At 42.9% G+C, this 27,996-nt stretch overlaps 1 protein-coding gene across 1 annotated transcript; it reads right to left on the bottom strand.

Annotated features, from left to right (window-relative positions):
- Nucleotides 1-184: 184 nt before the first annotated feature.
- On the bottom strand, nt 185-27,261 carry LOC126418766 (trypsin 3A1-like). Its single transcript, XM_050085692.1, has 2 exons — nt 26,875-27,261; nt 185-583 (listed from the first exon to the last, which is right to left on the bottom strand). Exons 1-2 carry the CDS (start codon nt 27,259-27,261, stop codon nt 185-187), a joined length of 786 nt encoding a protein of 261 aa, XP_049941649.1.
- Nucleotides 27,262-27,996: the final 735 nt, after the last annotated feature.

Raw genomic sequence — 27,996 nt, 5'->3', positions numbered from 1 at the left:
TTTGAACATACAAAGAAAATTCATATACCCAAATGGAAATGGCAAGTGAGAGTTCCAGTTTGTCGGACTAAGTTTTCAGGATGAGTATTTATTAGGACAAGTGTAAAGAAAAATTACAGTTTGAAGCATAAAGCAACACAACTATGTTCCAGTGTACAGGTAGTGAAGGCATACGCCATGTCTGTTAAACTCCTGTGTTGTTCCTGATCCAGGCTCTGTAGTAGCCCACGCTGGTATAGACAGTAGCAGCACTCAAACAGTTCGGCCTGCTCCAGGAATCGATGCCGATCTGGGTGTCCCCGTAGACCAGGGGACTGCCCGAATCCCCAGTGCAGGTGGCCATGATGGGATCCCCCGCGCACACCATGCCCAGCGTCACCGGCGCCACGTCGGCCAACATTTCACGGCAGGTGTCGCGGTCCACGACGTGCATGTCCGCCCGCTGCAGGTAGATGGGGATGTATTCACTCAAGGTTTGGCCCCAGCCAGAGACGGTGGCTGGTAGACCTGCTGGAGGGTCGTATCCGTCGGCAGGGAGGTTGACCGCTTGTATGTTCGAGCCTAGTGGGAACGGCTCAGAAGGCTGCGTACAAAGTAAAGACCAAATCACGTCTACTGCAGGTACGAAAACGTATCAACGAAATGCTTGGAACGCTGGGAATATGTTGAAACATTCTATAGGAGACACAAATGCTACAATTAATAAAACAACATAAGAAATTGTAGATGATGTTTTTCAAAAAATTAATTTATTTTTCTTAGCGCGTGGACTATCTCTTAATTCATTTGGTTCAGTACAGCATATAAAATAATACCAATAATTAACATAGTTTGTGAACAGAAGTTGTTGAGTATGGTAGAATGAACCATAGTTTAGGGGTACAACTGATTAGGATTTGAATCAGAAGAAACACATTATTGAGGGTTTCTAAAATGTAAATCCAGAAATTAAGTTTTCCTCCAGACATTCAAGTCTCATCTTTATCTACAATAACGATGGATCTGAAGAAATTAACTAAAATTGTACTGTGGCCAGGACTTGAACCCAGGGTCCTTGTTCGTTAGGCGAGAATGCTAACCATTACACCACCGCAACGCTGTGTATCAGATTGCTGCATAGACTACCCAAGTTCAATGCCCTCCGCAACGCAAACTTCATATCTTCACCTTATTTTCTCTTCTGAAAGGGGGTGAGAGAAACGGAGTCTAGATATTGTTGTACTCAGTATTGAGAATTAATTGTGATCTCTCATATAGAGCTACTGTCTTGTGGAGTATTTTTCAGTGGCCCAGGGTCCATCTGTCACTCAAACAGGACGGCCAAAGCTACTCGTATTTACTGGTAGAAAGTTCCATTTCGTTTTATAAATTTGAAGCATTGTCACAATCAGATAATGCAGTTCGCGATATTTTCATTTTCCTTGGAACTGTGTGAGTCAAAGGTTGATTGTGCCCCTTCTGTAGCCCGAGAGGCATGTTTCAATTTCAGTATTCTGACTAAAATATTAGAAGGAATCCGTTAGGGATCGCATAGATCGCGAAAATTGTAGGCAGTGTGAATGAACAGTTTGTTTCTAAAAAAAAAAAAAAGAAAAAGTATTTTTTACTGGATTTGATGTATCTGACAGAGCCTTGTATAAAAATGGCGATTTTGTCGACATTCTAGAACTACTTGTTAAATTGAAATGTTTCCCACTGATGGAGGCATCAATTGCACGGTGCAGTACAATACACAATTTACAAAACGAGAGAAACGGAAGGAGTATGTGCTTCAGGTTATATCTGAGTATCGCCCTATTCTTAAATTTCCTGGGCACTAATCACAAATAAGAATTTTTGAAGGAAAATCTTCTCGGCACATTCACCTTTCAAACGTTGTACGTAGTAGATAATACTTTTGAACTTAATAAAGCAGTATTAATAATTAAGATAAAAGTAAGAAAGTAGTTGACTGATAAGCTACTTCGGTAAAATGTTTTTGAGAGAAATGAGGTTGCTGTGCGAGTTTTACCCTATTTCTTGTTTTCGCATTCAGGAGCCGAGGGGCATCTTTTTCCGTTCTCACTTTCACCTCAAGTGAAGCTACATGAAATCTACAATGTTTTGTGCTCGCGCAGCAGGGAAGATAGCTGGCACACGCTCTCGTTGCAATCTCCGTCTGCCAAGCTAACGAAATTATTGGTTCATATACCAAGAATTGCATATTTCAGGCAAAGTTATGCTGAAAAATAGGTGACGACTCAATAAAATCTCTATGTCTCGCTTCATTAGATAAGGTAAAAGAAACGAATCTTAAAGTATAAAGACGTTGTTGCTGTTGTGGTCTTATTCTGAATATTTGTTGACGCGGCTCTCCACATTAGCCTGACCTCTGCGTAATTATTGCAATTTATGCCGATTTCAACCTGCTCACTCTGTTGTCTGATTCGTCATCTCTTTCCACAATTTTTACCCAACACGATTTCGCCCTTTACTGTTCTGACAATTACGTCAACCAATCCCTTCTTTTACCCTGGTTGTTCCTTAAACTTCTTTCTTTCCCAGATTGATTCACTCGCTCCTCGTCAGCTATTCAATCTACGCATGTAGGGATTCTTAGTATAGTGCCCACAATCTGAAAGGTTGTGAGATCGAATCCCAATCGAATCAAAGAGTATTTCAGTCTGTCCTTACCCGCTTGACAACCATTGGGATGTCGGTGTCCCACGACAGGTCATCAGAGAAGCAGCTGGAATTTGTAACATGTTATCACTGTAAATCAATGTCTCACTGGTAAAGAGAAGCCAACTAACTTTAGCAGAATTCTTATAGTTGGAGTGTGTGCTTTCACCAAGTGTCATTGTTAACCCTAGTATCCCTATTAACACATAGAAATAGTTGGCACCTGCAGGTAGGTAAGCCAATTACCAGACTCGCGAAGTGGGCTGCCTTTGTGCCTTCCCGGACGCATTGAGTCAACGGCTTACACCCATGAACTGATACTTGCCACATTGCAAACGAATCCCGTATTGACCACCTGTAGAGTGAGTTCAGAACTTCGAGAGATGCACTGTCCACTAATGTATATTTTCGTTAAATCTTGTTGCTTTTGTGCAGTCATCTTCTTCAACCCTGATGTACTTGTGAATAAACCTGTATGTCCATTCCCCAACCCCCAAACATCCTTGGAAAACGAAACAGCGGAAAATATTCCTTTCATATTATTACTGATACTAAGACATAATTAAAATTACTAAACATTAATACTTTTGAAATAAAACTGGTAGCCAAACAATTAACTTAGCCTCCACCAGTAAGGGCGGGGGGGGGGGGGGGGGGGGGCAAGGAGAGCACGAGCACAATTGGTTAGTGTGGGTTGCCTACATCAGGGACAAGCATACATTCAGGGGCAAACCTATTGTTTTCTTTTGATTGGCAGGCCCTTAACCTATTGTTCTGCTAAGAGGCTTATGACCCCCTGGAGATAATTCTTACTTGTGATTGACAGGTCCTTAACCTATTCTCCTCCCAACCCTCCCCCTCCTCCGCACAACCCCTCAGGAAATGTGCAGTCTCCCTCTTCCCACTTGATGGTGCAGGTACACATTCAGGCCTGAGTTATTCGAAAGGACCCCCCTCAGTCTATCAGTTTGATTGACTGTTTCATTAAATTGATGAATTAATTAACCCCTCCCATTCTGATTAACCCCCCAACCCTCCCCTTCCCTTCTCTCTCCCACCAAGAAATTGGTGGCTCTGTGCTGGAGCTTCAGGACCTCACAACAGCAAATTCAGTTACATAGGGGAGGGTACATTGTTTATTTATAAGAAATTCAGTTTGCAGTGGTTGGATCTCTCTTCCTCATCATTCTCTGCTGTTTCGGGAGTTGCAGGTCTTGTAAAATACACCAGAAAAAGTAATTAAATAGGTCGCTTTTTTTATACCCAGTTGCATAGGGAAACATGTAATTAAACTGTTAAAAATCTTTTCATCATGAAGCACTTACCATCCATCCTCTGGCCACTGCCTCATACTCAATACCAGCTCACCCCACCACACATGCAGTTACTCGGGGTCCTGCAAAGCGACGTGTGCCTATCCAGTAGTGTTTGCTTGGGGCCCTTGACAGACAGACAAGATGTCACACTAAACCCCAAACAACAGCAGCCAAGAAATTCTTGTCAAAACACGTTCTCTTTCTGTGAAATGGCCACATCCTTTTGAGGCCACTGCTGGGGCTGTACGCGCCATCAGTTATGGTTGATACGAAACGCAAACTAAGTAGCATTTATGTGGTAAACCTCTCTGGAATACTGCCACATGTGAGCACTCCTTCCGAGGGAAATACCTATCTGATAATCAATTATGCCATGGAGTCTAAAGTGCCACAGCCTCCCTGGCGCACTTTCTTGTGTTGCATTTCACGAACCGCTTCGGGAGTTATTATATCTGGTGTTGCAGAATATTGTCTCACATATAAGTTCAAGATGTCACAGAAACTAAATGTACCACTGCACAAACAGAGAACTCTGCAGATGACGAGTGAATATTTAAACAATTCTTAGGAATACCATCACTGCCACACTTGAACACATACTCTAAAAGAAAAGATCGCAACACATTTGTGAAACCATTCCAGAGACACTTGGCGCTTTTGTGGGAAATAGTCTTGTCTTTGAGCACGAGCTGCTTCAGGTGTTACTAAATGCAGTTGAATATGTCTCTAGACACACTTTCAAAAAATCGCTGCACACTAGTTTACCTCAGTTTTGCGATGCATACCACCACTGACTCTTATAAAAAGATAGCGGCACACTTGTGAAACCTCTCAGTTTTCCACCATTGCTCTAGAATATTTGTATGCATAAACAAATTAGGTAAAGTGTTTCACACCTCAATACATTTGCAAATGCTACTACATCAACTTAAAATCAAAGTCAATAATATATTGATACATGTTTTGCATGTAATCAGTGAGGTTCACCCACTTGGGTAGACATCATGACTGCACCACCCCCCCCCCCCTGCTCCCCATAAGATAATAAATGTAATCACAAGCGAATCGAATGGACTGTAGTGTGGTAGCCACGTGTGTTTCTATTGTCAGGAGCTGCCACGAAAGTCAAAATAGCCTAGTATCCTAATTCCAGATCACATTACTAAATACCATCAACCATGGACCGAATATCGGCCTCCTTGTGTGATCTCGTGGATCCAAAGAAACCACCAAGTGCCAGCATTATGTTGATCGGCAAATTCCAGCCTCGCTTCCTGTCTCTGCCGTTCTCAAGAAGCCACTCCCTGCTTGTCTGTGTGAACCAACGTCTCCAAACACGAAGATGGAGGTTTTCGTCTCTCCTATTGGATAATGCTGGAAACAAAGGGAAACCTGACACAATTTCGATATCAAAAATAGGCAGAAATAATCCATTTGCACTACCCTGTTCAATTAATTGTTTAACAATTTAAGGGAGTCAAATATATCGCTTAAAATACTCTCTTCCATTTTACGATGATCCCTCTTAATAATAGAACTTCTACATCTACATCTACATCTACTTCTACGTGATTACTCTGCCATTCACAATAAAGTGCCTGGCAGAGGATTCAATGAACCAACTTCAAGTTGTCTCTCTACCATTCCACTCTCGAACGGCACGCGGGAAAAACGAGCACTTAAATTTTTCTGTGCGAGCCCTGATTTCTCATATTTTATCGTGATGATCATTTCTCCTTATGTAGGTGGGTGCCAACAGAATGTTTTCGCAGTCGGAGGAGAAAACTGGTGATTGAAATTTCATGAGAAGATCCCGTCGCAACGAAAAACGCTTTTGTTTTCATGATTGCCACTCCAATTCACGTATCATGTCTGTGACACTATCTCCTTTATTTCGCCATAATACAAAACGAGCTGCCCTTCTTTGTACTTTTTCGATGTCATCCGTCATTCCCACCTGATGCGGATACCACACCGCACAGCAATACTTCAGAATAGGGCGGACAAGCGTAGTGTAAGCAGTCTCTTTGGTAGGCCTGCTGCACCTACTAAGTGTTCTGCCAATGAATCGCAGTCTTTGATTTGCTCTACCTACAATATTATCTATGTGATCGTTCGAATTTAGGATATTTGTAAATGTAATCCCTAAATATTTTGCTGAATTTACAGCCTTCAGATTTGTGTGACTTATAGCGTAATCGAAATTTAGCTGATTTCTTTTAGTACTCACTTGAATAGCTTCACACTTTTCTTTATTCAGGGTCAATTGCCACTTTTTGCACCATACAGATATCTTATCTAAATCATTTTGCAAGTCGTTTTGATCATCTGACGGTAAATGACAGCATAATCTGCAAATAATCTAAAACGGCTACTCAGATTGTCTCCTATGTCGTTGATATAGATCAGGAACAATAGAGGGCCTATAACACTTCTTTGAGGAATGCTGGATATTACTTCTGTTTTACTCGATGACTTTCCGTCTATTACTATGAACTGTGACCTTTCTGACAGGAAATCACGAATCCAGTCGGACAACTGAGGCGATGTTCCATAGGCACGCAGTTTGGTTAGAAGACACTTGTGAAGAATGGTGTCGAAATCCTTCTGGAAATCTAAAAATATGCAATCAATTTGACATCCCCTGTCGATAGCACTTGTTACTTCATGAGTATAAAAACCTAGTTGCCTTTCACAAGAACGATATTTTCTGAATCCGTGCCAACTATATGTCAATAAATCGTTTTCTTCAAGGTACTTCATAATGTTCGAATACAGTATACGTTCTAAAACCCTACTGCAATCGACGATAGTGATATAGGCGTGTAATTCAGCGGATTACTCCTACTTCACTTTTTGGGTATTGGTGTGACTTGAGCAATTTTCCAGTCTTTAGGTACGGATCTTTCTGTGAGCGAGTGTTTGTATATAATTGCTAAATATGGAGCTATTTTATCAGCGTACTCTGAGAGGAACGTGACTGGTATACAATCTGGACCGGAGGCCTTGCCTTTATTAAGTGATTTACGGTGCTTTGTTACACCGAGGATATCTACTTCTATGTTTCTCATCTAGGCAGTTGTTCTTGATTGGAATTCAGGAATATTTACTTCGTCTTTTTTTTTTTTTTTTTTTTTTTTTTTTTTTTTTGGTGAAGTAGTTTCGGAAAACATTCTTTAATAACTCTGCTTTAGTGGCACTGTCATCAATGAGTTCACCGTTGTTATCGTGCAGTGAAGGTATTGATTGGGTTTTGCCACTGGTGTGCTTTGTGTATGACCAGAATCTCTTTGGGTTTTCTGCCAGATTTCGAGACAGAATTTCATTGTGGAAATTATTAGAAACATCTCGCACTGAATTACGCGCTATATTTCGAACTTCTGTAAAACTTTGCTAATCTTGGGGACTATTGTGTATCATACCCAAACACTATACAAATAAAGTAATGAGATTTCTGTCACAACTAGATCGTAGCACTAAATATATCGCAGGTCTTGTGCATGCCCTCCTCCACCGCAACGTTTCCACTTAACATATCTGGTGAAAAATATCCTGACGATGAACAAACTCGCGATCTCCAAGTGCACTGTCCGCCGACTGCAGGGAAGCCCCGTCCACCTCAACCATGCCCATGCCTGTATCGAATGCATGGGTGCATGCAATGTAAGTACCGCAAACAAAATGTTGATCAATCGGGAATTTGACGTCGCGAATGTGTTTTTCAAAATACTATAGGCTTCCTAAATTGATTCTCTCCACTACATTCGGAAGGAGGGAGGAAGGTTCTGCTGCGTGATAGAATAAAGACTACAGCAAACATCACTGCTAGACAGAGTCCACTGCGATGTATTGAGAAGCACTGAACACGACACACGTAAACCGTGATCCAGCCCATAGCAATAAGCTGTCATGGCTAGATGTCGGAGACAGCTGAAAACACTTGCACATCCCTCATGCTCATGTCACAAGGTCCACACGCAGTGCGTCCACCCCCCTCGTACATCTCCAGTGCTGACGTAAAGAGGTCAGTGAAAATTGCTGGCGCGGCCATAGTCATGGACGCGTGTGTAAGCCAGAGTGCACCAACCTCCGGCCGTGGAGGACATCCGAGGATGGTTCAAGTGGTAGAAATTCAGTTGTTGTCAATACACACCAGCACAAATGTCAATCATTTTGAACCTTCTCTCATGTAGCACACACACGTCCGCTCCTGTCGTGTTCACCCAGCACACTGGTCAGTTAGCAAGCCCTCGCTGCCACGCGCAATATCAAACAGGTAGGTGCATTCTTTGTACATGTCAAAGTCTGAGCTAATGTGTTACTTCTGTTCGCCGACTCCTCATGACTCCCATGCATAAGGACTTGCTATTAAAAACGCGACCACAATGACTATATTACCATCACCCAGCATAAAAAGCTCTCTTGGATCTACGAGCACACACAAGAGTCACTGATAGTGTGACGCTTTCTAGTAGAAATTCTGTCTGTGATTTGCAATCAAGTCTCTCCATTCAAGCACATACTTGCGCTGGATCCCATGTAGACGCCTTTTAATGATTGGGGCCACAGGTGAATAACATTCATGCCACTTTCATATCATAAAACGACTCACTTTTTTCGAACCTATCTGCTACAGCAAAGCTCCAACGTCGTTTTAGACGGTCCCTCTGCATCTTGTAACTGTTCCTCGCTCTCTGAAATGGCCTCCCTGCAGCTTTGTCCATGTTATCATCGCAATTTAAGTCGGAACTGAACAGAAGTCGGAGAGCGCTATATCCAACATCTTCTGCAACCGATATAGAAACAGGTTGATCTAAGTTAATGCAACAGGATGTGCCGTCCCGGCGACAATTGTGTCGTAAAGACATTTAAAACAAAACAAAAAACTTGGATCGAGAAATGTATATCACGATAGAATAAATGTACTCGAACCTTACGTGTTTCACCGACTGCATGCATGGCTTAAAATATGCATATTTTATAATAAATATTAAATTTAATCGTAGTATCAAGGAGTAAACTATTTACGTAATAACTTATATGATGTTAATAAGGGAGAATAATGCTCCTAGATTGTTCATCTCTTTTCCTTTCTTCACTTGTTTCTGGTGTTAAGAAGCAGATATCTTGTATCACGAATGTAATGTAAGAATTTATGCTGTTAACCTTGTTAATAAAGTACGTTAAAGTTTCTATTTCAGCTATTTCATTGTACAGTGAGCCCTCTGTCACGTTCCTTGCTTTGGATTAATTTTTCTTAAGACGTTTAGAGCTACACAATTTTAGCGTCTGCTGCTTCAAAGAAGCCATTACGCGTCGATCTAAAAAGCGCAATCATAGATTTTACTTTTCAGCTTACGCCGAGAGCCAGGATTCGATTACCATAGCTCGAATATGATGGTAAGAAGAGTCTTCTCCGAGGGTTGTGTGGGTCCACAATAACTTCAATATCTGAGTCCAAGCTTTTTAAAGTACAAATTCGCCGAGGCTAATTAGCATATTATTATATTTTCATTCTCACGTAGTATTCTTGGAAGAAAAAATCAGTTAATAATTTTATCATATTGGACCACACAATTACATTTACACGTGTTTTTAATGACACTCAACAAATAAATAAATATAATCCTCTAGAACAGCCACTTCAAGGACCTTCTTTTGACCACTTGGTGTTAATGGGAAAGTGTTGTCGTAGCTCCACCAGCGACGTACAGTGTGTAAGGTCAGTGCAAAAATAAACCTTTCTCCTGCAACACGAGATAGTATAAAAGACAGAATGAGCACTTATGGTGGTGTTTCTTATCGGGAAAATTAGCAAGACTCCACAACATGCAGGAACTGGAAGGCTTTTGCTACAGCATTGTGATGCGTTTCCAAACTACATACAGGTACTACTGTCCAAAGGAGATCTGTGTCCCTCAGGATGCATTCACATCTGTCACACAAACATTTATCATCGTTATTTTGTACCGTCCAACAGAGAATAAAAAACTGCGAACTATAAAATCTCTGCTAACTTCATCCAACAGAGAACTCAATAAGAATTTTACCACATCTCTCCTTTCCGATATATCGAAAGCAAATACGTCTGTGTGCTGGCATTGAGCAAATGCGGCGATCCTGTTGATCTATAGGAACAGGTGGCCAGTGATTGAAATCGCTTGCACAGACCAGTGTGAAATTTCATAGCCAGCACTGTGGGAGGACCGCCTCCCCATATATAAGTCGCAAGAAAGGGTCACTATTTTGTTGTTTTATACATGGATTTTTTTCTGCTATGACGCGTTTTGTACATCGCCATACTTTTTTGTTTTCTTCTGCCATGACTTCGAGGCCTGTGTCATGTTCTAAACTAACATTAACGTGTTTCAATCCTTCGCTCTCACAGAAAACTAGATGTCGCATGGTGTAAATCATTATGATGCTGCTGCCACAACACACACTCTAAATGATTTTAAATAAAAGTCAGTCGCAACGTATGGAAAGTGGAAGAACTTTGTGTCATTGTAGTTTCCAAAGTGCTGTTCGAAAGTTATTGACAGCCTGTAGATTTAAACTCATCTTTCACATTGACCAAATAGCTGACAGCTCCGTGTTTCATTTCCATTGATTCCTCATGTTGTAGTCATGTACGCGATCACTCTTTTGGTGCATTTGACTTGATATCCAGTCAGTGGTCAGAGGTATTAAGTAATGTGATCTGGAATTAGGACATTGGGCTGTTTTGACCTTCGTGGTGGCGCCCTGACCATAGACGCACATGTGGGAGGATCCAAAAGGTGGCTACTATGACGCACTTCAATTCAATTCCATTATGATTACAGATATTATGCCATGGGGAGCAGAAGTGGAGGGGGGGGGCAGTCATGATGTCTACCCCAGTGGGCGAACACCATGCCCTGTAAACTGATTAAATGAGAAGTGTGTATCAATATATTACTGACATTGATTTGAAGTTCATGTAACAGCATATGCAAATGTATTGAGGTGTTAAACACTTTACGTTATTTGTTTATGTATGCAAATATTCTAGAGTAGTGGAGAAAAAATGAGAGGTTTCAGAGGTGCGATGCTATCTTTTTTTAGAGTCAGTGATGGTATACATCGCAGAACTGCAGCGATCTTTTTGAAAGTGTGTTTAGAGACATATTCAACTGCATTAGTAACTCCTGAAGTAGGTCATGCTCAGAGACAAGGGTATTTCCCACAAAACCACCAAGCGTCTCAGGGATGGTTTCACAAGTGTGTCGCAGTCTTTTATTTTAGAGTATGTGTTCAAATGTGGCAGTGGTGATATTCCTCAGAACTGATTAAATATTCTCTCATCATATGTAGAGCTCTCTGTTTGTGCAGTGGTACATTTAGATTCTGTGGCATCTTCAAGTTATGTGTTTGACAATATTCTGAAACACAGATGTAATAACTCCTGAAGTAGTTCGTGAAATGCAACACAAAAAAGTGCGACAGGGATGCTGTGGCACTTCAGAGTCCATGACGTAATCGATTCTCAGACAGGTTTTTTCCCTTGGAAGGAGTTACCACGTGCATCGGTATTCCATTGAGGTTTACCAGATAAACACTGCTTTGTCTGCGTTTCGTACCGACCATGACTGATGGTGTGTACTGTCCCAGCAGTGGCTTCAACAGGATGTGGCCACTTCACGGAGTGAGCACTTTTTTTGACAGGAATTTATTACCCGCTTTTGTTTGGGGTTAGTGTGACATCTGGTCTGTCTGTCACAGGGCCCAAGCACACACTCTTGGACAGGCGCTTGTCGCTTTGCAGGACCCCGAGTAACTGTGTGTGTGGTGGTGTGAGCCAGCATTGAGTACGAGGCAGTGGCCAGGGGATGGATGGTAAGTGCTTCATGATGAAAATATTTGTAACACTGTAATTACATGTTTTATTATGCAATAGGGTTGGAAAAAGCTATCAATTTAATAACCTTTTTCTATGTATTTTACGCCGGCCGCGGTGGTCTAGCGGTTCTAGGCGCGCAGTCCGGAACCGCGCGACTGCTACGGTCGCAGGTTCGAATCCTGCCTCGGGCATGGATGTTTGTGATGTCCTTAGGTTAGTTAGGTTTAAGTAGTTCTAAGTTCTAGGGGACTGATGACCACAGATATTAAGTCCCATAGTGCTCAGAGCCATTTTCTATGTATTTTACGAGACCTGCATCTCCATAAACAGCAGAGAATCACGAGAAAGAGAGATCCAACCCCTACAAACCGAATTTTTTGTAAATGAATGGTATACCCTCTGCTATCCAATTGATTTCCCTGTCATGTGATCCTTCGTCTCCAGCACAGAGCTGCCAATTTCGTGATGGGTAGAGAATGGGAGGGAACAGTAGGGACATTTATCAGAGGGATAGAGGATAATTGCTTGATCAATTTAATTAATTAGTCAGTCAAATGGGTAGAGTGAGAGGGGGCTATTTGAATAACTCAAGCCTGAAAGTACGTCTGTGTCAGGGATGGGGAGGGGGTAGGGTTGGTGATTTCCTAAGAGGATGAGAGGAAAAAGGTGAGAGGGAGGATGGGGGAACAGTAGGTTAAGGACCTGTCAGTCTAAAGAAAGGATTATCTCCTGTAGGTCCTAATCCTCTTAGCAGAACAACAGGTTAAGAACCTGTCTATCAGAACAGAACAATAGGTTTGCCTCTAAATGTATGGTTGCGCCTTATGTCGGCAACCCGCACTAACAATTGCGCTCGTGCCCTCCTTGCCCCCTACGCTCATCTCTCAATGATGTGCAGATTCGTCAGGAACGACCCATGCCTCAGATACCACATCTGGTAGGATGACTGGTACGAGCTATGGACACACATGAATTGAAAGACATGCACCAGGCAGTTGAGCCATACGAAATTGTAATTATTATTATTGTCTCTGCATTTCAATCTCTATTTTGTGCTTGTCTGAACTGTTTATCTTCCGCATATCACTTCTCTAGAAGGCTACACTCACTGAAAAATACCTTCAGAAAAGACTTGCTTATGTTTAAGCTTATATTCAGTGTTATCAAAATTCCCGGTTTAGAGAAATGTTCTACTTGCTTTTGCCGGTCTGCATACTACATCCTCTTCATTTTGGCTATAAACATTTCTTTTGATGTCGCCGGCCGCGGTGGCCGAGCGGTTCTAGGCGCTCAGTCCGGAACCGCTCGACTGCTACGGTCGCAGGTTCGAATCCGACCTCGGGCATGGATGTGTGTGACGTCTTTAGGTTAGTTAGGTTTAGGTAGTTCTAAGTTCTAGGGGCCTGATAACCACAGATGTTAAGTCCCATAGTGCTCAGAGCCATTTGAACCGTTTTTTTTTTTTTTTGTTGTCCAGAGAAGAAAGCACTAATACATTTAGAATTTTATTTTCCCAGTATCGCCTGATTTAATTCAACCTAATTCCATTACCTTTGTTTTACGTCTGTTGACATTCGAGACTATTCATTCCATGCAACTGAGCTTTTATGTTCTTCGCCATCTCTGACAGGGTTATAATGTCTTTCATAGATCTTAAAGGTTGTCTTCCTCCTCCCTGAACTTTTACTCTCCTTCGGCATCTCTTTTTGGTTTCCTTCACAGTATGGTCAGCATTCAGACTGAATAACACCAGGAATCGACTAAAGTCGTGTCTCACTTGCTTCTAGCTACTGCTTTCATGTTGTTATACACATACAAGTGCACATGCATTTATGAATAAATTGTGGTTACCTTCATTCCCATATTTCATCCCTGCTGCCTTCAGAAATTCGAAGAACGTATTCCAATAGTACTGTCAAAAGCTTTCTTTAAATACAGAAATGCTATTTACGTAGGTTTGCCTTTCTTGGACTGTCTCGTAAAATAAGGAGGGGTCAATATCGGCTTGCACACTCCTACGTTTCTCCCGAACGCAAACTGAGCGTCGCCTTGATAGTCTTCTATTAATTTCTCCATTCTTCTAAATAATTCGTGTCAGTAATTTTAAACCATGATAGTCTGGTCACACCTGTAGCAGCTGCCGTTTTTGGGCCTGGAATTATTATATTTCTCTTGAAGTGTTCTGTATTTCGCTGTTCTGATATATCTTGCTCACGACGTGGAATAATTTTCTAAGTATGCCAATAATTGTGAAGAAATGTCGTCTGCTCTGGGGGCTGGTTCCGTCTTAAGTCTGTAAGTGATCTGTCATATCTAGTCTCATTTTAATGTACTTCCTCTTCCGTTTGTAATAATACCGTCTTCAAGTTAATTTCCCATGTGTAACCGTTCTATATCCTTCTTCCACGTTAATGACAAGCGTCGACGACGAGAGTGCAGCGCTGTGACTACAAGTGGAGGTGACACACTGCCAGTGGTTGTATAATTGGGTTCTGAGCTCATATTTCTGCTCACCGCACGTCATGTGGCACAGAGATGAGCATGGGTGCAGGAACATCGCCATTGAAGTATGTGAAAAGGTCGCGTGGGCTAATGAGTCCCAGTATCCTGCGGTACACGTAGGGTGCGAGCACGTCGCAGCCATCTCGGGGCGATACGTTCTGATCGCTAGCATGGCGCACCGGAGAGGACATGGTGGATCTGTTCTCATGTGGGGTGTCACTGGCATAGCTGGGGCGTGTCAGCCGGCAAAGAAGAGGGAGAGAAAGAAGGAGAGGAGAAAAAGAAGAGAAATAAGAAGACGGAGTGGAGGCTCCTGCAGTGCGACAGGGGCGCAGATATTTGAAAGAAAACCATGAGGAGATTCGTGGCCTAGCTTTTTTGTGCAAATAATTGGTATAAAATATAAATCAAACTTCCAAAAAGTTGATCAAAATCTATTGTCTTTGGAGTGTGTTAACAGTATGAAAATAGTCTTCTCCTGGAAGTTCTGCTCGTTCTGGGTAGGAAATCCGCTGGAGACCTTGGCTTGTTTATTAGTTCACACTGACGTCGTTGCACGTGCTGTGTGAGAAGTGTTGGGTATACATGTTGGGAAATGGGTAGATTGAGCAGCATATAATACATCTCGGTACGCTGGATTCTGTATGTTACACTTATCGCACACGCGAGCACAATAAAACAGCAATATTTTAAACCCCTAATACCCGAGACTTATACCATCCCAATACGTTATCAAGAGATCGATATTATGCAGCTCGATGCTATGGCTGCGATGTTACTGATGTAACTGAACGTTCTGGACATTACAGTTTCGCACTTCGGTGAACAGCAAACATGCTGCACGGTCTTCGAGATTTTGGAGGCGTCAGTTGGTGATTAGTGATCAAGGGTGAAGCTCGGACTGTGGCCCAGGGCAAAAAGAAAAAAAAAAAAGATTAATTTTGAAGAGTGAAGAGTTTTAACGTGACAAAAGGAAATATTTGAATCGTGATAATAACTGATTACTCTTGAGAAATGATCTGGAGAAGCTGACTGTGAAAAATCGTGATTTATGATCAGTTTTAAAGTGATATGTTTATGACAACAATCAGTTTAACATGGTAACTAATTTCTTAATAGGTTAGCATGTGTAAAAATTCAGTATTGGAAGAAGTTATAGTGTCCCTTTTGAAATATTTAAGCCGATATATTTGAAGTAAATAATAAAAGGACTCTGAATAATATTATATGGACATAAACGACAAATTAAGTATGAAAATGTATTAAATTAGCTTCAAAGAAAGACTATATCGATTGCAATGTAATAGAAAGACATTATTTACATTAGATGAGATCGTAGTGCATAACCTTCTGGAAAGTAACATTATTATCTTTGTCATTATATATAAGAGAAAAAAAGGAAATATTTGAATCGTGATAATAACTGATTACTCTTGAGACATGATCTGGACAAGCTGACTGTGAAAAATCGTGATTTATGATCAGTTTTAAAGTGATATGTTTATGACAACTATCAGTTTAACATGGATAACTAATTTCTTAATAGGTTAGCATGTGTAAAAAATCAGTATTGGAAGAAGTTATAGTGTCCCTTTTGAAATATTTAAGCCGATATATTTGAAGTAAATAATAAAAGGACTCTGAATAATATTATATAGACATAAACGACAAATTAAGTATGAAAATGTATTAAATTAGCTTCAAAGAAAGACTATATCGATTGCAATGTAATAAAAAGACATTATTTACATTAGATGAGATCGTAGTGCATAACCTTCTCGAAAGTAACATTATTATCTTTGTCATTGTATATAAGAGAAAAAAAGATATTTAAAATTACTTCGAGTCAGATCATTTCTTCTGCTGTATGTAAGGTACGCTGGCTATTGTAAAGCGGTAGGTTTTTTTCTATATGTTCTCGTACGCAGTGAATAATTCAAGTGTGTATTCTGTGTTAGTGGAAATATATTTGCAAAAACAATTTTTCAGTCTCTGCGAAGCGAGCAGCCGTAATTTTTGACTGGCAACAATTGGTCGCCATTACGCGGCGTATTTATATTTATTTTTTGTGTAACATATCACCACAATCGGAGCAGAAAAAATCATTTCAAGTTATTCAATTAACTAAAGAGCAAAGCTTCACTACTTTTGTTTCGTCAAAAAATGCATACTTTCAAAGATTTGATTTATTCTATGTTAGTGAACTTAGTCTGCATTACATTTCGCCGAAAGCATTTGAAATAATTTGTAGGGAGCCTACAAACAATATTTATATTTATCTTTGGCCACCTACAAATCAATATACACTCCCGGAAATTGAAATAAGAACACCGTGAATTCATTGTCCCAGGAAGGGGAAACTTTATTGACACATTCCTGGGGTCAGATACATCACATGATCACACTGACAGAACCACAGGCACATAGACACAGGCAACAGAGCATGCACAATGTCGGCACTAGTACAGTGTATATCCACCTTTCGCAGCAATGCAGGCTGCTATTCTCCCATGGAGACGATCGTAGAGATGCTGGATGTAGTCCTGTGGAACGGCTTGCCATGCCATTTCCACCTGGCGCCTCAGTTGGACCAGCGTTCGTGCTGGACGTGCAGACCGCGTGAGACGACGCTTCATCCAGTCCCAAACATGCTCAATGGGGGACAGATCCGGAGATCTTGCTGGCCAGGGTAGTTGACTTACACCTTCTAGAGCACGTTGGGTGGCACGGCATACATGCGGACGTGCATTGTCCTGTTGGAACAGCAAGTTCCCTTGCCGGTCTAGGAATGGTAGAACGATGGGTTCGATGACGGTTTGGATGTACCGTGCACTATTCAGTGTCCCCTCGACGATCACCAGTGGTGTACGGCCAGTGTAGGAGATCGCTCCCCACACCATGATGCCGGGTGTTGGCCCTGTGTGCCTCGGTCGTATGCAGTCCTGATTGTGGCGCTCACCTGCACGGCGCCAAACACGCATACGACCATCATTGGCACCAAGGCAGAAGCGACTCTCATCGCTGAAGACGACACGTCTCCATTCGTCCCTCCATTCACGCCTGTCGCGACACCACTGGAGGCGGGCTGCACGATGTTGGGGCGTGAGCAGAAGACGGCCTAACGGTGTGCGGGACCGTAGCCCAGCTTCATGGAGACGGTTGCGAATGGTCCTCGCCGATACCCCAGGAGCAACAGTGTCCCTAATTTGCTGGGAAGTGGCGGTGCGGTCCCCTACGGCACTGCATAGGATCCTACGGTCTTGGCGTGCATCCGTGCGTCGCTGCGGTCCGGTCGCAGGTCGACGGGCACGTGCACCTTCCGCCGACCACTGGCGACAACATCGATGTACTGTGGAGACCTCACGCCCCACGTGTTGAGCAATTCGCGGTACGTCCACCCGGCCTCCCGCATGCCCACTATACGCCCTCGCTCAAAGTCCGTCAACTGCACATACGGTTCACGTCCACGCTGTCGCGGCATGCTACCAGTGTTAAAGACTGCGATGGAGCTCCGTATACCACGGCAAACTGGCTGACACTGACGGCGGCGGTGCACAAATGCTGCGCAGCTAGCGCCATTCGACGGCCAACACCGCGGTTCCTGATGTGTCCGCTGTGCCGTGCGTGTGATCATTGCTTGTACAGCCCTCTCGCAGTGTCCGGAGCAAGTATGGTGGGTCTGACACACCGGTGTCAATGTGTTCTTTTTTCCATTTCCAGGAGTGTATATATATATATAATCCCTTTCTTGTGTTTCACTTAATAATAATAATTAATAAACATAGAAAGGAAGGGTTAATATGAAATCTTACGCCATTTCGAGTGAAGTAAATAATAACTGAAATATTCTTCCTGCGAACTAATGAAAGGGACTGACATATGAAGGTAAGTAGGATGAATGACATTCGATTGAGAGAGACAGAAAGGGCACATAAAGTAGCCTTGTGTGAAATAAACCTGGTTTTAAACTGACTGACTATTATTATTTCAGATCAGTACATACTGATCCTTAAGAGTATAGGAGCAGCGCAAAGATCGCTTTAGACACACAGTTCAATTCAGTAGCCACCTGCGTATTCGACGTAATAAACCCAATTTAAGCCGTCCATCTGACACGCACTTCAGTAGATACTATTACGCTAAAATATGTAGAAGATGATTACAAGCTACTGCAAACAAGATGATGGAAAGTCACGACGACGCAGTGGCAAAAAATACAGTCTCTCAGTCACGTGGAGGAAACACAGAGAACCGACGAATCACCTATTTACTGTGCAAATGAAGGGAGAACACACTCTAAAAAATCAGATTACCTCCTGATGGATCAAAATATTCAATGCAGAAAAGGAGATAATTCAAAGAACGAAAAGGTTCTTTGACGAATTTAATCGGTGCTGTAAGTACACTAATCAGAAGTATTGATATACTGCCGTCAGCTCTGTTCCATAACATTTGTAGCTGAGAATTTCCCAGCGTGCTATTAATATGTGTATCACACTGCATCTCACCCTTTTACTGTTTTGACGAGTCTTTGGAGGAAGGATGAGATTGAAAATGTGTTTAATTGTTACGTATTCTTACCCTATTATCTCACGTTCCTTGCTGTGTGCCTGCGCGAGTGATTGGTTAAACTAATCAGAATATTTTGCAAGTTCAGTGCGGAACCAGAGAGTATGACTGAGATGTACCAACCTAATCTCACTATTGTAGTTGGGAGTTACAAAGATGTACTTTTTGCCTTACCCCCCCCCCCCCTCCTCCTCTCCCCGCCTCCTTCCAAGAAAAGCGTCCGGCCGAAACTGAGAATAGTCAAACACTTTTGCTTCGGAAATGCATGAGTAAACGAATACGTACTGAAAAGTAATGCCGCCAAATTTTTTATTCTGTTATCAGTACACTTGAGGTGTTGGATGTAAATGTTACTCGGTCGAAATTTCCGCTTCGCTGAAACAATTTGCAACCTTTTACCGCAAGAGGGTTCCGAATTGTAGCGCGTAGCATGGCGGTGTGTAACGTAGAAACGTCGTCGAGTGACAATCTGCTGCTCTAATGGGGTTTCCAAATGCATAAAACGTTAGTCCAGTAGAAAGTCACACAATATTGAATCTATGTATGGTGATGACTGTATCGATAGCCATAACGTGCGACGTTGGGTTGTTAGGACTCGTAGTGAAGGAAACAGTGGTGCTAACCTTAGCGTGTGAAACAGAGTTTGGAGTGGATGACCGCATACAGCAAATAACGACACACACCACAATTCAGTTAATGGACTCATCAGAGAAAATCGAGCCAGCCATCGTGCACACCGTTTTCTACACTGCATTTCTGGAATAATAGCCTCTATGAGTATATGTTTTTGTGATATACCGCACTTACTTTACCACTAATTCACCGAATGTTGCTTCATAGGGGAAAGAATTACTAAAATGTATACCATTTACGTCACCAACAGCCTTGCCGTAGTGGTGACATCGGTTCACACCACATCACCGAAGTTAAACACTGTTGAGCTTGACTAGCATTTGGATCGGTGACTGTCCATTACTGCCGAGTACCGTTCAAATGGCTCTGAGCACTATGGGACTACACATCTGAGGTCATCAGTCCCCTAGAACTTAGAACTACTTAAATCTAACTAACCTAAAGATATCACACACATCCATGCCTGAGGCAGGATTCGAACCTGCGACCGTAGCGGTCGCTCGGGTCCAGACTGAAGCGCCTAGAACCGCTCGGCCACAACGGCCGGCCCCGAGTACTGTTGGTATGCAGGTGAGGACAATTGAGGAACTACTTGACTGACAAGTAGTAGTTCCCTTAACTAAAACTGATAATGGCTAGGATAGCAGTGTTCTGACCACATGCCTTCCATATGCGCATCCTCTGACACCTATAGGCTGAGAATGGCACGGCGCTCTTTTGGACGTTCCAAGGCCTTTTTTGACGGAGCTCATATCTTTTATTTCATTTTAAGGTCGTGTTGATCTCAAGAAATGGAAACGGAGTGAGCAGCGGTGTGGATTAAACAAACAATGGGATATTTCAGCAGGGGGAGTCTAAGCTTGCCTTAATTCCCAGATACTCCTCTATGTCTCTTTTCGTGTGATTAAATGAGGAAGGTGAAGGATACAGTAACCAACTGACTCTTCACGCGGATCTATTCCTTTATATACAGCACCTGGTACGCAAATTTTACCTTCAGCAAGCTAATAATATTTTCCGCGGCTGATGATTTGTGACAAAATAATTAGAGGCAGACCACACGGACACTGTGCCTTCGACATCAAGACCCTCAGGTTTTATGTGAGGCTATTTGACATGGGTCTAGGTTTATGGTAGAGATTTTCTGCTCACAACTCGCCACCATGTCCCGGTGATGATGGAAGAAACCAACAGGGTCTCACTTGCGAACTTAACCCGTACCACAGCGCTTCGTGCCCTGCTCACTGCAGTCCACGCCAGGACAGCTCTGTGTTCCGATACACGCGTCCCTCGTCACCCGTCCTGATACTTGAGCTGTGGCTGGCGGCTTCTTTAGCAGCACCGATGTTCGGTGGGTTGCTCCCCGTTAAACGATTTCTCGCACAAATACATCTGCGTCTACATCTCCATCCACACCCACACTCTGAAAATCAGTGTGAAGTGCATGACAGAAGCTACTTACGATTGTAATACACACGTGGAGCGTGGAAAAATGGCTCTGTGCTTGGTGCAATTTGTGTAACGTCGTCTTGGTGATTTCTGGGGGCCATAGTATATTCCTAGATTCATCTGTTGATGCTTCGTAAGCAGTCTTTTCTGACACAGTTTGTGCTTTCTTCATGCACCTGCCAGCTGAGTTTTCTTGCATTTTCGTAACACTCTTCTATTGATCAAAGATATGAACAACGATGCTGCTCTTCTCTGTATGTTTTCAATAGGTGCTGATAGTCCTTTCTGGCTTGGATCCAGCACACATGAGCAACATTCTGGGATAGGTCACTAGACTATTTTCCACTTCATTGCGGATAATGTCATTTGCAATCAATGTCCAGAAATTAATACCTTAATTTCACCTAAGATATCGTTCTCTCCTTTATTTTTTAAAGTGTCAGGACAATAATCTGCAAGCAGAAGATATACATGGTCTTTGGGTGTTAAAAGTACAAACGAAAGGTTCTAGTAAGAGACAAAAAGAACAGTCCTAATATACATAGGTCTGGCAAGCAATGGCTTCCCCAATACGGGGTGTTTGCGAGTGCAGTCATGCCAAAGTTACAGTACTGTTAATGTCCAAAGGTACACTGGTTTCGAAACACCTCAAGTGAGGCGTAAATTACACAGAGATAAAGATTACACAGAGATAATGTACTACCCACATTTGATTTTATCATCATTCTGGATATCTGAGTACTGGTAAATAGCGATTCGAAACAAGTGCATCAGTCCTGGCTTGCAATACAACGGCTACCACGCCCCCCCTCACCCCCCTGCCCACCGCCGAGACGTGCATCCGTTCAAATTTAATGTGTGGGGATATTTAAAAACAAAGTGTGGGTGATTGCAACGCATTCAGAATGCATTTTGGATTTTGGAACACGTACAGGCATGGCCGAGATGTCCTGATGCCTGCCTTCAATTGAACGGAGGCGGTATGGAACATTTGTTTTAATATTTTTGTCCTCAGTTGCACACATACAGATTGGACCCTTAGGAGATGTTCATGTACTCAGTCACAATACCAAGAACCAGACAAGTTATTGGTTTCTACACTTACATTTATAAGGATTATTTGCTTGTTTCGTTGTCCTCTATTCGTCCTTATTGTTTACACCTACAATAGTCAAACAGCTTGTAGTACGTGAAGTAGATCTGTTTAAAAATGAATAAATATAACCTCAGGCTGAGTACACCTTCTAATCGCTCTTTCACAGAGATTACGTTTGGTCGAATCATAATGTATTTAAGTATTCTGGTTCAACATTATTTAAAATTAATTGTGACATTTTCGCGACTCACAATTTCTTGAAAAAATTCTCAGATAATTTTTCAGCAGTTGTTACAAATGGTTCAAATAGCTCTGAGCACTATGGGGCTTAACATCTGTGGTCATCAGTCCCCTAGAACTTAGAACTTAGAACTACTTAAACGTAACTAACCTAAGGACACCACGCACATCCATGCCCGAGACAGGATTCGAAAATGCGACCGTAGCAGTCGCGCGGTTCCCGACTGAGCGCCCAGAACCGCTAGACCACCGCGGCCGGCTACTGTTGTTACAAATAGTGTAAATGCAGAGGAGAGAGCGAATAGGCGAAGGCCTGTATGAAGGGGAGGACTTACATGGTGATGTGAGTAATGAAGAAACAGCACTCGAAGGGGAAAAGACAGGAGATCCACTATTAGACTTTAAAAAGATTTTGGATGCCTTAATATCGAATAAGACGGAATGGGTGGAAAACATTCCATTGGAATTTTTAAAACCATTCGGAGGATTCCTAACAAAAATACTATTCACGTTGATGATAACATGAGACTGGCGACGTACGATCGTCCACACAATTCTGAAGACAGCAAGAGCCGACAAGTGCGAAAGTTATCGCACAATCATCTTAACAGCTCATGCATTCAAGCTACTGACAAGCATAATATATAGATGAATGGAAAAAAAGAAATTAGGTGGTGATCAGTTTAATTTAGGATAGGTAAAAGCGCCACAGTGGCAGTTCTGACACTGAAGTTGATAACGGAAGCATGACTGAAGGAAAATGAAGTCACGTTCATAACATCTGTCGATCTGGGCACAACCATCTACAGTGTAAAATGGTGTAAGATTACGAAATTCTTGGAAAATAGGGGGTAAACTGTAGGGAAAAATGGGTAATATACAATATGTACAAAACCCAATGCGGAACAGTAAGAGTGGACGACGAGGAACGATGTGCCCGGATTAAAATGGGTGTATGACAGGGGTGAAGGCTTCATTCTCTACTGCCAAGTCTATACCTAGAATAAGCAATGAGAGAAATAAAAGAACGGTTCGTGAGTGAGATTAAAATTCAAGGTGAAGCAATATCAGTGTTAAGATTCGCTGATGACACTGCTGTCCTCAGTGAAAGTGAAGAAGTGTTACAGAAACTTCCTGGCAGATTAAAACTGTGTGCCGGACCGAGACTCGATCTCGGGACCGAATTCGAGTCTCGGTGCGGCACACAGTTTTAATCTGCCACGAAGTTTCATATCAGCGCACACTCGGCTGCAGAGTGAAAATCTCATTCTGGAAACATCCCCCAGGTTGTGGCTAAGCCATGTATCCGCTACATCCTTTCTTTCAGGAGTGCTAGTTCTGCAGGTTCGCAGGAGAGCTTCTGTAAAGTTTGGAAGGTCGGAGACGAGGTACTGGCAGAAGTAAAGCTATGAGGAGGGGACGTGAGTCGTGCTTGGGTAGCTCAGTTGGTAGAGCACTTGCCAGCGAAAGGCAAAGATCCCGAGTTCGAGTCTCGGTCCGGCACACAGAGCCGGCCGAAGTGGCCGTGCGGTTAAAGGCGCTGCAGTCTGGAACCGCAAGACCGCTACGGTCGCAGGCTCGAATCCTGCCTCGGGCATGGATGTTTGTGATGTCCTTAGGTTAGTTAGGTTTAACTAGTTCTAAGTTCTACGGGACTAATGACCTCAGCAGTTGAGTCCCATAGTGCTCAGAACCGGCACACAGTTTTAATCTGCCAGGAAGTCTTATATCAGCACACACTCCACTGCAGAGTGAAAATCTCATTCAAGAATTACAGAATCTGTTGAATGGGACAAGCAATCTAATGACAATAGAACATGGATTGATAGTGAACCGAAGAAAGACACAAGTAATTCGAAGTAGCAGAAACGAGAACAGCGAGAAACTTCACATCAGAATTAGGGCTCACAAAATAGACGAAGCTAATTAATTGTGCTACTTAGGCGCCAAAATAACCCATAATGGACGGAGCAAGAACAACATAAAAGCAGACTAGCATAGGCCAATAGAAGTCTGCCAGTATCAAACACAGGTGTTAACGTAAGGAAGAAATTTCTGAGAATCTATGTTTGGAGCACAGCAGTCTAGGGTAGTAAACGTTTTAAGTATTGATGAGCAAAATATATATATATATATATATATATATATATATATATATATATATATATATATGAAAATTCGACTCAATTTTATTACCGTCATTTCTGTAGAATAACAATTCATAATTCGTCAGTTTTTATCCACATCTACATCGTGTACAGCGAGTTGTAGATTTTCGTGAGGACGTATCGAAAAAAAGATAACATAAATTAAATGAAAAAGAAGAAAATTTTTTTAAAGACTTCGACACCTATTGCCATTTGTCATAAAGAGGTTGTGATGATCTGTATGCCTCCAGTCCCAAGGGAATTTAGCGTCCAAATAAGTGCCTTTTTACGTTTCGCTCTCATTCTTGAAACTATCTGATAATCTAACAACAAATATTACCATCTGGGTATGGTGGTTTCATATGATACTAGGAAAACGGATCCAGTCTACAAAAGAAACTGCTTAGAAATCGCTGTTCTAGAGTATTGCTCAACTGTGTGGTTCCATGCCAGATAGAGCTGTCAGGGAATACTGGACATACACTATGTGATCAAAAGTAACCGGACACCCCAAAAACATACGTTCTTCATATAGGGTGCATTGTGCTGCCACCTATTCACAGGTACTCTACATCAGCAACCTCAGTAGTCATCAGACATCGTGAGAGAGCAGAATGGGGCGCTCTGCAGAACTCACGGACTTCGAACGTGGTCATGTGACTGGGTGACACTTGCGTCATACGTCTGTACGCAAGATTTCCACACTCCTAAACATCCCTAGGTCCACTGTTTCCCATGTTACAGTGAAGTGGAAACGTGAGGGGACACGTACAGCACAAAAGCGTACAGGCCGACCTCGTCTTTTGACTGACTGAGACCGCCGACAGTTGAAGAGGGTGGTAATGTGTATTAGGCAAACGTCAATCCAGACCATCACACAGGAATTCCAAACTGCATCATGATCTACTGTACTATGACAGTTAGGATGGAGGTAAGAAAACTTGGATTTCATCGTCAAGCGGCTGCTCACAAGCCACACATCGCGTCGGTAAATGTCAAACGACGCCTCGATTGTTGTAAGGAGCGTAAACACTGAACGATTACACAGTGGAAATACGAGTTGTGCGGAGTGACGAATCACGGTACACAATGTCGTGATCCGATGACAGGGTGTGAGTGTGGCGAATACCTGGTGAACGTCATCTGGCAGCGTGTGTAGTGCCAACAGAAAAATTCGGAGGCGGTGGTGTTGTGGTGTGGTCGTGTTTTTCATGGAGGGGGCTTGCATCCGTTGTTGTTTTTCGTGGCACTATCTCATCTCAAGCCTAAATTGACGTTTTAAGCACCTTCTTGCTTCCCACCGTTGAACAGCAATGCGAGGATGGCGATTGCGTCTTTCAACACGATCGAGCAGGTGTTCATAACGTACGGCCTGTGGCGGAGTGATTACACGACAATAACATTCCTGTAATGGACTGGCCTGCACGGAGTCCTGACCTGAATCCTGCAGAACACCTTTGGGATGTTTTGGAACGCCATCTTCGTGCCAGGCCTCACCGACCAGCATAGATATCTCTACTCATTGCAGCACTCCGTGAAGAATGGACTGCCATTCCCCAAGAAACCTTCCAGCATCTGATTGAACGTATGTCTGCGATAGTGGAAGCTATCATCAAGGCTAAGGGTGGACCAACATCATACTGAATTTCAGAATCACCGATGGAGGGCGCCACGAACTAGTAAGTCATTTTTCAGCCAGGTGTCCGGATAATTTTGCCCACATAGTATATACAAACGGGGCAGCATGAGTTGTGATCTGTCAGGAAGTGGTACAAAGGGCAGAAAAACTCAAGCTGGCAGATGTTTAAAGGCAGACTGCCACTACCTCTTGTAATATTACTTAAAAGTTTCAACTACTTGTATCAAATGAGGAATCTAAGAGTATACAGTAGCCTCCTACAGATCTGACTTATGGTGCTTGTGATTATAGCAATTACAGCTTGTTCAGATGTATCTACAAAGTTATTTTTCTTACAACAGGTACATGAATGTAACAGGAACATGCCTTAATGTGTGGTATAGTGACAAGTGCTCTCTCCTATGCACTTCACAGTGCTTTGTAGAACATGGGTGTGGGTGGGAATGTAAAAGTACTTATATGTTACGCAAGATAGGGTATAAAACAGGGTATAGTTGTTTGTACAATCAGTGTGCTGACATGACCTTGAAACAGTCAAACACACCTCAAACTTCAGGACTGGCAGCGATTATCGTTGCTCCAAACACAAACCTCGCCTTACTAGGATCGTAGCGAGCAGCGTGCAAGCGACGATAGTGCAGGCTAAATGCGCCGGTAGGACTCATTGGCTCGTTTCATAATCGTCGGACTATGCCAGCAAGCAGTGAGCAGTGAGGTCGTAGCACAAACGCACCACAAATGTAACCTAAATGTCGGCTCACCTGGACGACCCCGACGTCATAGTCGATCTCAGGGTGTGATTGAGTGGGGTACTGGAAGTCTGCGTGCATGATCAACTGGGCGATGTCGAGTCGAACGCCACCACTTTCGCGGCTGGACGAGCCAACACGTAAGCTCGTGTGGGCGGTGGATGTCTGGGCCGAGAGAACGCAGTGCGCCGCCGTCAGCGCCCACGTGCTGCTGATGATCGATGCGCCGCATCCGGTGCTGTCCAGGATCTGCAAGAAGGCCATCCAGGGGAAGTCTGCGATGTCGGCCGGCGTGCCGTTGAGGATGCGTGCGTGGCCGCGAGTCCTGAGCCACGGAGCCGCCAGCGACGGTGGCGCCAGAAGACACGCCGCGGTGATGACGAGGACTATGCGCGTCATAGTATAATCAGGGAGCGAGGTGCAGCTGGCGAAGCCGCATTTATACCGCCCAGGCACTTGTCGGGCACTATCAGATTTCTTCGTGAACAATGGCAGTATTCAACATCTGCCGATGTCGTATCTCAAGTGGCGTACCATATACATAGATATAATACAGCGTCTTGTTATCACAAAATGTTCAGACGTCCAGGTATTTACCTATTCTGAAAAGGTCAAGTTTTTTCCTGCTGTAGAACTCATCTGACAAACAATTACACTACTGGCCATTAAAATTGCTAGACCACGAAGATGACGTTCTACAGACGCGAAATTGAACCGACAGGAAGAAGTTGCTGTGATATGCAAATGATTAGCTTTTCAGAGCATTCACGCAAGGTTGGCGCCGGTGGCGACACCTACAACGTGCTGACATGAGGAAAGTTTCCAACCGGTTTCTCATACACAAACAGCAGTTCACCGGCGTTGTCTGGTGAAACGTCGTTGTGATGCCTCGTGTAAGAAGAAGAAATGCGTACCATTACGTTTTCAACTTTGGTAAAGGTCGGATTGTAGCCTATCGAGATTGCGGCTTATTGTATCGCGACATTGCTACTCGCGTTGGTCGAGGTCCAATGACTGTTAGCAGAATATGGAATCGGTGAGTTCTGGAGGGTAATACGGAACGCTGGGCTGGATCCCAATGGCCTCATATCACTAGCAGTCGAGTTGACAGACATCTTATCCGCATGGCTGTAA

This window comes from Schistocerca serialis, chromosome 9 (assembly GCF_023864345.2).
Source record: "Schistocerca serialis cubense isolate TAMUIC-IGC-003099 chromosome 9, iqSchSeri2.2, whole genome shotgun sequence".
NCBI classification, from domain to species: Eukaryota; Metazoa; Arthropoda; class Insecta; order Orthoptera; family Acrididae; genus Schistocerca; species Schistocerca serialis.
This window is presented reverse-complemented; position numbering and strand designations above follow the sequence as displayed.